The sequence below is a fragment of the Nuphar pumila genome, chromosome 2, assembly GCF_984573655.1.
Source record: "Nuphar pumila chromosome 2, dmNupPumi1.hap1.1, whole genome shotgun sequence".
NCBI classification, from domain to species: domain Eukaryota; kingdom Viridiplantae; phylum Streptophyta; class Magnoliopsida; order Nymphaeales; family Nymphaeaceae; genus Nuphar; species Nuphar pumila.
This window is the reverse complement of record NC_143250.1, coordinates 23,110,368-23,123,642: the sequence shown is the minus strand read 5'-3', so window position 1 is coordinate 23,123,642 and position 13,275 is coordinate 23,110,368. Positions and strand designations below refer to the sequence as shown.

Genomic DNA, 13,275 nt, shown 5'->3' with positions numbered 1-13,275 from the left:
TCTGTTCGTATAGCTGGAAAGTCAAGCCATGAGCAGCTCATTTAGCTTAAACTATTCAAGCCCAAACACAGGGTGTTTGACTCGGCTTAGAAGAGCTCATATATATATATATATATATATATATATATATATATATATATATATATATATATATATATATATATATATATATATATATATATATATATATATATATATATATATATATATATATATATATATATATATATTGTTGAAGTCGGATAGGGTTTCAAGTAAACCAGAAAAGAGAGAGAGAGAGAGAGAAAGGAAAAATCGTTAAAATCTCATTAGGTCTAATCTCACTTAAATAGAGAGATTAGACAGAAATAACTTATTTACAATAATGTACCTGACCTATTAAATAGTTACCAAACTGCCCTTAATGCATATGCCTATATACGGTGACTGCTTCAGAACACTCTCCCTCAAGCTGGAGCATATATATCAATAATGCTCAGCTTGTCACAACATTTTGAAAAAATTGAACTAACTAGGGGTTTAGTGAGGACATCAGCAATTTGGTTCTCTAAAGGTATGTGTTTGGTACAAATATACTTAGTCTGAACCAGAGTTGCCAGTCGAGGAAGCGGGAGCGGGAAGCGATACGGGAAGCGGAAGCGGGAAGCGAGGCACTTTCAAAAATTTAGGAAGCGGGAAGCGTGGGACCACTTAGGAGCGAACCGGGAAGCGTCTCGGAAGCGACATAGGAAGCGTCTCGGAAGCGACATAGGAAGCGAACCGGAAGCGACCTAAGAAACTATAAATTTCTAAATTATAAATTATAAGCTACAATGCTCTAAACTCTAAGTCTAACCTTAAAATTAACATAATCCACTACTTCACTTCATCATGCAAGATTCAAAATAAAAGTATACCAAAAAAATATTATAAGACCATGACAAAAAAGTAACATAAAAGTTTTTAAGTTGGACAACTCCAACTACATCATAAAAAAAAAATAATAATTCAAGAGTTCATTAATCTGTCATCTTTCTCTTCCCCTTCAAGTCAGCAATAGATCGCGAACTTTCTGCATCATCACGTGCATCTTGTCCTCCACGTCCATGTCTTCTGCTCCTTCCTTCATTTCCTATAATGAATACGTTAAAAAGTTAAAATGTTCAAAAACCATAATTTAAAATATAAAAAACACAATATCAACATACCTTGCCTAGGTCTCCGGCTAAAGAAACGATCAATCCGACCATGAGGAACTGATGGTCGCTCTTGTATATCTGCAGTTCTACTAGCTCTGATGGATTGATTTGTATCCTCTTGAACTTCATTTGTACGTATAATTATTGGAGGTAATGGAGCTCTTGGTTGTGCATCTTTATGTTTGGATTTGGAAATAGTGCTTGATTGTTGTGCACTATCATCCAAATCTCTCCATCGCATATCCTCTAATCTCAACGTATTTTCTTCTACAATAGGAAGTTCTGGATTGATATCCCATTTTCGACTAGGCCCTTCTTTATAGCGATTGTTGCACCTTTTATAACAAGAATATAAAATATGAATGCTAATAAACAATCAATGATAAAAAAAGAGAAAAAAAAATACCAAAACAAAAGTACAACACAGTTTAATTATACCTGTCAATCAATCGAAGATTGGAATGAATATACACTAAGGTATCAGCACGATCTTCATTGAGCCTATTTCTTTTAACATTGTGAATGTAACTATAGGTGCTCCACACTCTTTCTGCAGAAGATGTGCTAATAGGTTGAGATAAAACCTTAATGGCTAATGCTCTCAACTCCGGTGTATCACCACCATAAAAACGCCACCAATTAAGCACTGACATTGTAGGATTCAGTGCATCTATTCGTGCTGCATTTCGGCTAAATCTTCCACTTCTTGATGAAAAAGCCATAAGTTGTGACCTATAAAGTGTAGATAACTCTTCATTTCCAGAAGATATGACTTCAAGCGCAAGCATTGCACCGTCTAAGATATCATTATCCTTTTCTGCAAAAAAAAATGTTTAGTAACTATAACAAGAGAAATGCAAATGAAATAATAAAATAATTAAATCATTTAACTTTAAACTTTATTAAATAGATAGAATTAATTTTTTACCAGGAGAAACTCGTTTGACCCCTCCTGCTGCTGGGATTTTGAGATACTCCGACTCGTAATATTTTGGAGTAAGCATGTGGGCTAGACTATGGAGAGGCACATTCATTCTGTCCCATCTATTTGAGACAATCTTATGAATCTTTTCATATAAATCTGGTTGTCCTTTTAGATTGTCTTTGATTTCCCCCAACATGTTGTCCATGCCTTCATACACTTCACCAATTATAGGGCCTTCCTGATCACAAAATTTAATCATCTTGTAGATGGGTTTTGTAATCAATAATGCTAAACGTACAGAATCCCAATATTCTTCATCAAGAACAGTTGTTTCTGTTGTAAAAGCCCTTTTTTTCATAATTTCATCTGTGCATGATTGCTTCCAATCACTCCATCTATCTGAAATTACTGTGAGCCTTAAGCTCTCCCTCACATCAAGCAAGCGTTTCAAAGTAGTATAATGTGAAGCAAACCTTGTTTTTGCAATCTTTATTAATTCTAATTTTTCATTGCTTCTAAAGATTGCTAGTGCTTTTGAATGATTTGTGATATACTTCACAATTTCTTTACTCTGCAAATATGTTTCTCCCAACCAATGAAACTCATGTGCCAAATCCTTGAAGATCAAATTAAGTGTGTGCACAACACAAGGTGACCAAAAAATATACTTGTACGTTTGTTTTAATTCTTCACCTGCTAACTTGCAATTTGCTGCATTGTCTGTAATCACTTGCACTACATTAGAAGGCCCCACAAGTTTAAATCCCGTCTTCAAAAACTCGGCAATGTTTGCAGCTGACTGTTGCACATTAGAAAAATCGCTTGCATATAAGAACATCGAACCAAAACAGTTTGAGGCAAGTATATTTATCAAGTGTTTGTTCTTGATATTTGTCCAACCGTCTGAGACAATGGAAACTCCAAACTCCTCAAACTTTTCTCGAAATTCATTTAACTCCCTGTGAACACACTCTTTCTCACTGTCAAGCAACGTTGTTCGCGCTTTTTCATATGATGGGGGTTTATATCCGGGCACTTTACTAACTGCAGATATCATCTCTTCCCAATATGGTGATCGAAGCACATTGAAAGGTATGCCATTTGCACACAAAAATCTGATAATTTTGTGATCTACATCATCTCTTTCTACCTTTTTAAAGGTATCACGAATATCAACTGTTTTTTGGCTTCCACTAGATGATGTAGTCATACTAATAGGCTTCTTCGGAGTATCAATTCTTGATCTCCTCAACTCAAATGCACTTGATGAAACCTCCACTCGACGAACTTGCCTCTTAATTTTTTTTGCCAATTCTGCATTTTTTGCAACTTCAGGGCAAAAGGCAATCCCAACACTTTGTCCCTTTGGAGATCCCATGAGATGTGCAAAAACTCGAGTATATGACCCATGATAAATATTTTTGCAGTGCCTGCACATAAAAACTTGGGTTCCACCTTGCTTTCCTTGCCCACTCTTCTTTTGTTTCAATACATGGCGCCATAGCACTGTTGTTTTATGCATGCTAGGCGGTTCATCATCTTGGTCATCTTCAAAATAGTAGTCATCCAAGTCATATTCTTCTTCATCTTCCTCATCAAAAAAATTTTCGTTTCGGTCCTCAAACTGATATGGACAAGCAGAAGATCTCTTCTCGCCCTTCCCAACACCACTAGATGATTCATGCTCCAAATTGTACAAAGAATCGTCATCGTCATCAGAATTATCGTGATCATAGCTTGAGATGGTCATTAATGAAGCAAAGAACATGCAAATATATCTGCATCATAAAAGTATCAGAATCAACCTAAAACACTTAAAAAAAGCTATTATTAACAGTAAATAATGGAGAGTGAAGAACACAAAGCATGGGGATGTAAACAAAAGACTAAGCTAAAAAAGGGGGGGAAATTACGTGCAATCTGACTATCACTGAACTAAATACTCAAACAGGCACTTCAAGTTCTAATAAGAAACAAGCAACATAAATAACTGAGAATATAGAGAGAGAGAATAGTTTGATTGAACTGCTAAATCAGATCAAGAACATATAAATCCAGTTTTCTTTCAGGACTCCACTAAAGTTCAATACCCGACTCATTGGGAAATTCTCCAAGTACCCATCAACTTAATTTTGCACAAATGGAGAACATTAAAGTGCTACCAGCCTTGGCAAACATTGATCTCTGAGACAATAGACTTAGAACTGAGGTTCTAAATCATTACGGTTATCTTCTTCATGATAATGTTCATTTACTATTTGTACCAGCTCACATCCTCCAGCAGCTCTCAGCCTCTCACTGTACGTCGGACTGAAGAAATAGCTTTTAAAATGTGGGAACAGCACACTCAAATGCTCTCCAATAAAACAATAATATTGCATATTATACCCGTTATACACCAATTAGCAAAAAAATTATTCATCAGTGTAGAATAGTTAAGATCATTAAAACCATCAACAATATCATGTTATCTCTAATGATACTTCCACCCCATCCGGTGCACTGATTTTCTTTGCCAACTGATGAAGTATAAAATGAACTTCCACATACACTATCACCATCATATCATAAACAACTGAAGAGTTAAATAAGAAGCTACAACACATAATGGCCAATGCAAATTAACAATCCAGCAGCCAGCTATATCAGAAAAGTTTTGTGACGAATGCATACCATCTGTTTAGATAAGAAGTTAATATTACATTTCTTACGCTATCAATAGACTAGTATCATGGAGACAATAAAAAACAACCCACTGCTTCATGCAGAATGAATAAAAAAAACGGCTGCGATAATGAATCAGAAACTAAAAAAACTACAAACAAACCCTTGATCTACAGGAACAAAAAAACCCTTGATAGTTATGAGAAATAGACGAGTCAAAAACCACAGTGGTTGTCAACATCGTCTGAAAAAAGGGAGAAAGGGGGGAGGACATAGGGCCACCCTCTGTCCCTATCGCCCACTGTGAGGAAAAGAGGGGGCGGAAGATAGAGGGTGTTCCTCTGTCTCCACCCGGCACCAGCACCAGCACCATGAAGAAAATAGTCATTGCCTCAATTTTCCATATTTTTTTGTTTTTATTTTTATTATTTTTTTCTTTTGACCACACTCGGTTTGGGTCACACCCAGATCAAGTTGGTCTGGGTGCAAACCCGCCAGACCTGGACTGAGTGGCCTTGGTCGACTCAGTCTGGTTCAGAGTCTTCAGAGTTCAGACCCACACCAAGTTGGTCAGTGGTCTTTAAATGGCTAAGACAAAGGTCATGACCTCTGTCCGTGGACTCTCTCTTCCTCTCTCATGGCTGCTGGTGGCTGAGGCAAGGGCACCCCCCATGTTTCGCACTTCTTCTTCATGGTGCTGGTGCTGGTGCCGGGTGGAGACAGAGGAACCCTGATATACACCCTGAAAAAAAAACCCTGCGATAGATCTACACCGAGAGTGTTGCTGACTGGAGGGGAGCTCGCACGACAGAGAGATAGAGAGAGTGACAGAGCGTGAGAGAGGGGGATAGCGTACCTGAAGGTGAACATCTTCATCTTCGGAAGTCGGTGGAGGCCACCGGAATTTTTTGAGGTCGCCGGAACTCGGAGCTCGCCGAAAACTCGAGAGAGACTGAGAGAGAGAGAGAGGAGTCGGAACGCGTGAAAAAACAAAACCCTAAGCCCCTTTTGATTTTATTTTTTCACGGGTTTTATAAAATACCCATTTTAACCTCGGTAAAAAATATATTCATGTTTAAAAAAAAAAATTTAAGGGCAAACACGACCTTTCCATAATAGCGTCCCCCTTTAAAGGGGTACGCGTCCCCCTTTAAAGGGATACGCGTACCCCTTTAAAGGGGGACGCGCTTCCCTTTAAAGGGGTACACGTACCACTTTAAAGAGGTACGCGTACCCCTTTAAAGAGGTACGCGTACCCCTTTAAAGGGGGACGCGCTTCCCTTTAAAGGGGGACGTGCTTCCTCAATTGAACCTGCGCTTCCCCTCGCGTTTCGGAAGCGCTGCGTTTCGCGCTTCCGAAACGCGTCCCGGGGAAGCGCGCTTCCCCTATTCTATAGGCGTTTCCGGTAACTCTGGTCTGAACCAGGCCACGTACATAGTGACAATCCACCTCAATATGCTTTGTTTGTTAATGAAACACTGGGTTATTAGCAATATAAGTAGCAACTCTATTATCACATATCATCTTCATAGGTAATGAGACTTTCACTTGGAGATCAGTCAACACAGATTTAATCCACATCATCTCTGCAGCAGTTTGAGTCATAGCCCGATACTCTGACTCAACGCTCGACCTGGCAACAACAATTTGTTTCTTACTTCTCCAAGTAACCAGATTCTCTCAAACAAACACACAGAATCCAGATGTCGACTTTCTATCAACAAGAGACCCTGCATAATCTGCATTTGAATGGGCAGTAACATCCAAAGAAGGATTTTGTTTACACCATAGTCCTTTACCAGGGGAGAACTTTAGATATTTGAGAATCATCATTGCAGCCTCCCAGTGAGCCTTTGTAGGTTTGTCCATAAACTGACTTATCTTGCTCAGGGCTAAAGATATGTCAGGTCTGGTCACAGTCACATATAATAGCTTGCCAACCAAGGAGCGATAACGGCTACTGTCCACATACTCTGATTTTTCATCAAACAGATGAGCCTTAGGATCTATAGGAATCCTTGCAGGTTTAGCACCTAACATCATTGTCTCCTTCAGCAGGTCCAAGACATATTTCGTTGTGACAGAACCAAACCTTACTCCTTGCAACCTCTATACCTAAGAAATATCGGAGTGGTCCCAAATCCTTAGTCACAAAGTATTTCTGAAGATGGGACTTTGTCTCAGAGATGTCTTTTTCACTGCTTCCTGTGACTATAATGTCTCAGAGTATCGGGCTAGAGTTTTCTCTCCTTGCTGCAATTGATAGATCTCTTGTTCTACTTGAAGAATACGACTTACATTAGTTTCTTGAGAGTATCTTGCAAATTATCCCACATTTGTTTTGCGGTGGTGTAATAAATAAGTCCGTCAGCTATGTGAGGTTGCACACTATTCATAATCCAGGACATGACGATATCATTGTCCTCTTCCCATGTAGCATACTTTTCAGTTGTCTTTAGGCTCATTTTTTAACAAAATATGTTTTCTAAGATGCCCTGAGACAGACATCATGAACATACGAGACCATCTAGCATAGTTAGTCTAATCGAGCTTTACCGATGATCCATATGAAAAGGGATTTGCAAAGACTTTATAATCAGCCACTATTTCGGTCTTCATGTCTGACTTCTGCGTTTCAACCATGGGATAAGATAATGGGACTGTTTCAAAACGTAGGTACGACCACACACAAACACAACCTACTGAAAACTCGAATCTGATGTGCACACCAACTACCAACTATGAAACCGACTATACCAGATTTTAATCACACTAATAAAATCTGATATACACGACCATCAATTGTAACACGTTGTTCAAATCCGAAACTTGCATATCTAACTCGTATTGAACCTTACCTAAACTATCCACCTCACAAAAAAACTGCGACAAGCTGCATACCACGACCACACGCCCAATTTCATATCTGAATAATACGGATCAGATCTGATCTAATACACAGTTGCAACCTTAGAAGCTACCAAGATCGTGACGCGACTGGTTCATGACGGAAGCTGCAGGCTTCTTTGATGTCCACACTACCACCATCGACACGATCTGAAGTCAGATCCAAAACAATTTGGTCGCCATAAGGAGGACGTGATCCAGACTGCAGTTTGGGTCTGACGTCAAATTGAAAACAGGTGTCTCCCTGCTCCAACACGCACAACGATCTCTGTTGTAGACGTTGTCAACGATCGTTATAGACACACAACGATCTCTACTCCTACAGTGGTTGTAGGTGCTGTCAACGATTGTTGTAGATCTGATCTGTGTTTCTGCTGGAGGAGGAAGATGGGACGATCAGATCAGACGCCCCAGCTACGTCCTGCTTTGATACCATGTTGAAGTCGGCTAGGGTTTCAAGTAAACCAAAAAGAGAGAGAAAGGAAAAATCGTTAAAATCTCATTAGGTCTAATCTCACTTAAATAGAGAGATTAGACAGAAATAACTTATTTACAATAATGCACCTGACCTATTAAATAGTTACCAATATGCCCTTAATGCATATGCCTATATAGGGTCTCTCTCTCTCTCTCTCTCTCTCTCTCTCTCTCTCTCTCTCTCTCTCTCTCTCTCTCTCTCTCTCTCTCTCTCTCTCTATATATATATATATATATATATATATATATATATATATATATATATATATATATATATATATATATATATATATATATTAAGTGCAATATAATATATAAAACAAAGAATGCATAAAATATATTTACAAAGGGAAGATGCATAGAAAATATATATGTAAAATATAAACTATTGTGTAATATAATATATATATATATATATATTAAGCGTAATATATATATATATATATATTAAGTGTAATATATAAAAAATATATATTCTATGTATAAATAACATGGAATGTTTTTACACGAGCCAGCTCATGTTTGGCTCATCTCATTTAGGGACGAGCTGAGCTCAAGCTAGGCTCGGCTAAACATAAACACAAGCCGAGCACGAACATGCCGTGATCGGTTCATTCAGCTCGTTTTACCAGCCCTACATGTTAGGCACAGTGACAAACCAAAGATAAGGTCTCAGAATCATTAATCGTGTTTTAAGATCATTTCAAGATTTAAAATTGCTGTTACAAAGCCCTTCTTGTGAAACAATTCTTCGAGAAATCACCAGTCCTCCTTCTCAGTTGTTTTGTTTCCTCAATCAAAATAATTCTCCTATACAAGTTTAATTCCTATTAAGAGGCACACTTTGCATTAAAAGCTTAATCTCTAACATACTTGGGTTTCTACAGAAGTAGGAAACACGTTGTTCAGGTTATGGTTCATGAATTAAGTTGTAGGGTTTCACTCCATAACTTCAAATGACTAACAACCCCGCGCCGTCAATTTTTATGGTCTCCCATATTTCCCCAAAAACCAATCTACCAATAGCTCAAGTAATTTCTTTCATAAAAACAGAATCCATAATCACCAATAATTGATTGGTATACTATATAAAACAATTAACTAGTACAAGAAATGGGAATCACAAAAGAGCAAAATGAGAGAGAGAGAGAGAGAGGAATACCTCGCAAACAACGTCCCATTTCTTCATCTGCTTGAACCTCACAACCGTGCCCAGAACCAGGCCTCTAGTGAGATCCTGTCCGTTGATCCTCTGTCTTCGGAGGACCGAGACTGCTGATCCAGACTCCTCTATCTCGCTCATCAGTCTTCTCCAATTCTTCTGCTCCAATTCGTCCTCTTTGTCCCTGAACACCTCGACCTTCTTCGTCCTCCTCCGCATGAACTTCCTTGGCGCCAGAATCGAAAGGCAGACCACGTCCCTCCTCCTCTCGATCTTAGTCGTCGAAAGCGTCGGTTTAACAAAAACCTTCGTTTTGCTGCAGAGAAGAAGCAAACGGCCAAAAAATCCATAGGCAAATCGAAACACGTTCGTCCGAACTAACCAAACGCTTAAAAAGAACCAGAGAGAGAGAGAGAGAGGTAACCTTAGATTGGCCGAGAATGAAAGAATTGAGTGCAACTGAATCATCTCCATCTCTCTTTCTCGCTAATGAAAAGAAGAGAAACCCCAGCCGTGATTTATCTCACCGCATTTTGAGAATAAGTAACGATGAGGAAGAAGCAGAGCAGTACCAGAGGTTACAGAAGGCGGTATTTTTTTGCCTTATCGACTCCTCCCCAAAAGCCCCGCAATTGTGAGCCGTCAGATTGGCGCGTGGGAACAGCGATCGGGATTTTTTTCTTTTCTTGGTAACCGTGCTGTCTGCACGGGTGGAAGGCGAAGTTCTAATGGGCATTTGGTGTTCAGTACGAGTGTAACAAACTTCAGGAACCCTTTTGTATATGCAAAACTCATGAAGTTTGTTAGATATATAGTTGTGTTCCTCGAGTATCACAAACTCCCACTTAAAAAAAAGAGGTTCGCATTTTTTTTTAGGATCTCATCAAGCACTCAAAACATTATGTTATTTATGTTTTCTTTGTTTTTTGTAAAATGGTAAATACCTTATTAAAACCATATATTTTATACCAAAATTGCAAGCAACAGTGTGAACCTTCTTTTTCCTTTCTTTAAACCCTCACTTAAATATATGTTGGCAGATATTTTTTTGTTGTCATTACGAAGCATGCAAAAACAAGTTTTGTGAACCACCTCATGATAGTGACTTTGCAAATACTTTAGTAATATTGCATATATATGGTACCTATAGAATGTGATTTTCATGTTTATGGTTTGTCGTGGTATAAAAAGCGATTAGTTGCACCCCGTGGCTATTTTCGCATTTTCTAGGGTTTCTTTGTAGTTAGAGTATCATCCTCTTATGTGGACTCCCAAAACATATAAGAGGGAAAGGGTCCTCAAGTTACCTTTTTTTTCTTTTTTTCTCTCATAGATATTTAGAAACCCATCCCCATATGGTCTCTCCCATAAGGTGTGGGAGAGAAGGGTTCCAAAACTTACCCCAAACAAGACCCCCCCCCCCCGCCCTTACTTAAGTAAGTCTCATATATATTAGCTTAATGTTGACCTTGGAAATCCTTAGTTAGTTAAGGTTCCAAATTACAAAGTGAATTAACTTAGGAAAATCCTATTCCATGAGGATTTCTTTTAATTTAGCTAATTATGACAATTTTCTACCTTAGTCAACAAGAAGAGAAAACATGTGTTATTCGGAGAATGTCTCCATGTTTTAAATTATGGAAATTTTGAATCTCAAATCCATATCATGAATCTCATTTAAATGCTAAATTCTTTTATGGCTAGTTGACTTACCTTTTTTTCCTTTTTGACTTTACTTCCATTAGAGAAAACGTGTATTTTTTAAATTAGCTAAAGTTTGTCCAAAAAAAAGAAATGTATAACATCAAATTACATAAAAAGTGTGTGTGCCATTTCAACTTACTAAAATTCTCTTCTTTCAAAAAATCATGTGTGGTGGGATTTAAACTCAAGTTATTTCCCCAAAGAAGCTACGAACACATCCACTACAGTAACTTCTCTTTTTATTGTAATTTATGTCTACATAAATCTTTTTGTATGCATTCCGGTTTTCTAATGAATCTCGAATCTTGATTGGATCACATAATATTTTGGATCTTCTAAAAATCTAATCAAATCCTCAACTAGATTTTGGATCCATCCAAGATCCGGATTCACTTACCATATCCAAATTTAAATACTGAATCTATATGACCTTATTCAGATCCAATATCCATTTGGATCAAATTCATTCTATTTAATAGCATATCTATTCTGAAGAAAATTTCTTTTTATTTATTTCAATAATTGTCGAAATTTTACAGGTTCTACATCCTTTCCTCCTTAAAAGGAATTTCATCCTCGAAATTCGTTACACAGACTAACCAAATAAACTGAGGTTTCTTCTCTTTCAAGGGTTCTAATCAACTTAAACTTAATGTCCAAAAGACTTCGAACAAAACTTAGCAATATGCCCTGGTTGCCCACATTTGAAACACTTGCCAGTATAGAGAGGGCAAATTCTGAAGGGATGATTCTCATTGCACCGTTGACAAATTTGTTGGACATTTGGTTGTTGTGATTACCTTTGTTGTTGGCTCTTCTAGTAGCCTTCCTGCCACTTCTGCTTTTTAGCAGGTGATGTGAACTCTCTTCCACTAGGATTCTTCTTATTAATACTCACATAAACCATGGTCTGTTTCTTAAGTTTATTCCACTAGGACTTATGCCCTTCGACCCAGCCTTCTTCCAATAAGGTTGCTACTTCAATGGCCTCATCGCGTGATTTTGGCCCTCAGGTGAAAACCTTGGTCCTTAGAGCTGCCTTCAACCCACAAGCAAACTTCATTGCACGATCCTCTTCCATGGTCTATACATTTAAAAAATAATTTTCCAGACAACGAAACTTAGTGATGTAGACTGCCAAGGTTGTTGCCCCTTGTTATAGGTCAAAAAATTCTTGCAACTTCTTACTTCATTCATGCTTAGGAAAGTATGCAGAGTTAAAAGCCGCCACAAACTCATCCTAAGTAACATTCACATTCTGGAACCTGACCGCATAGATTGTGTCCCACCACTTCTCAGCGTGGTCCTTCAGATGATAGATATCGAAGTTCACCTTCAGCTTCTCCAAAATATTCAAAACATGAAAAATACAATCTATCTTGCATAACCATGTCTCAACAATTTTAGGACCGTCTTACCCTTAAAAGCAGGGGGGTCCCATTTTCATAAAACACTTATAGTTGACCACACCTATGTTCTACGTCTCTTGGGCAACATGTTGGAGGTTTGCACCCATCTATTGCATCACAACAACCTGTTGTTGCACAACCTCAGCAAGGTTGTTTACCATGTTCATGATAACGATGCACCAAGCCACCCACGACGTCTATTTGGACAAAAAATATAATAATAGTTAATCCCTAGGTTCCACAGTCATGTCTGCCAAGTGATATCCCTAGCAATATTTATAAGTTCTCAATTGCACAATGTACAATTTAAACAGTGCCACAAATAAATTTTATGTGTGTAATATCTCAATATATTTCTCGACCGACCTCATGTATCACCACTCTCGACTGAGACATTGGGTATCACCAACCTAACGACATTGTTGGAGAATCACCACTCCAGTAACATCATTAGAGAATTACCACCCCAACAACATCATTTATTGAATCACCACTCCAATGGCATTAATAAAGAATCACCACCCTAATGACATTGTTAGAGAATCACCACCCTAACGACATTATTAGAGAATTACTATCCTAACGACATTATTGGAGAATCACCACTTCAATGGCCTCATTAGAGAATCACCACCTTAATTGTAAAACCTGCAAAATTTTGGTAATTGTCGAAATAAATAAATGTTAAAATTCTTCAAAATAAATACAATAGTATGATATGGATCTAATCCAAATGGATCTGATCCAAATGGATCTTGAATTTGAATAAGATCAAATGAATCCAGTAATTGGATTCAGTTAGGGCAAGTGGATTTGGATTTTTGATGGATCTGAAATCTATTTTGAGG

General features: G+C 37.9%; 2 protein-coding genes across 2 annotated transcripts in view; both read right to left on the bottom strand.

Annotated features, from left to right (window-relative positions):
* LOC149845031 (Tetratricopeptide repeat (TPR)-like superfamily protein) overlaps positions 1-9,895 on the bottom strand; it is a 32,091-nt gene extending 22,196 nt beyond the window's left edge. Inside the window, exons 1-2 of the mRNA XM_089995457.1 lie at positions 9,739-9,895; positions 9,315-9,630 (exon numbers count right to left, since the gene is read on the bottom strand). Coding sequence (XP_089851583.1) covers positions 9,315-9,630; positions 9,739-9,788 — 366 coding nt within the window. The 5' untranslated portion in view covers positions 9,789-9,895. The remainder of the gene's footprint in view (positions 1-9,314; positions 9,631-9,738) is intronic.
* On the bottom strand, positions 1,461-4,601 carry LOC149845032 (uncharacterized). The gene is made up of 2 exons (XM_089995456.1): positions 2,107-4,601; positions 1,461-1,995 (listed from the first exon to the last, which is right to left on the bottom strand). Exons 1-2 carry the CDS (start codon positions 3,869-3,871, stop codon positions 1,607-1,609), a joined length of 2,154 nt encoding a protein of 717 aa, XP_089851582.1. The 5' UTR covers positions 3,872-4,601; the 3' UTR covers positions 1,461-1,606.
* Positions 9,896-13,275: the final 3,380 nt, after the last annotated feature.

What these genes read in the sequence shown, in the direction of transcription:
- LOC149845032 (XM_089995456.1), bottom strand. Translation starts at nt 3,871, where the DNA reads ATGTTCTTTGCTTCATTAATGACCATCTCAAGCTATGATCACGATAAT. An exon ending in GGTCAAACGAGTTTCTCCTG is followed by an intron (nt 1,996 to 2,106) that starts GTAAAAAATTAA and finishes TTTTTTTTGCAG; the next exon opens with AAAAGGATAATGATATCTTA.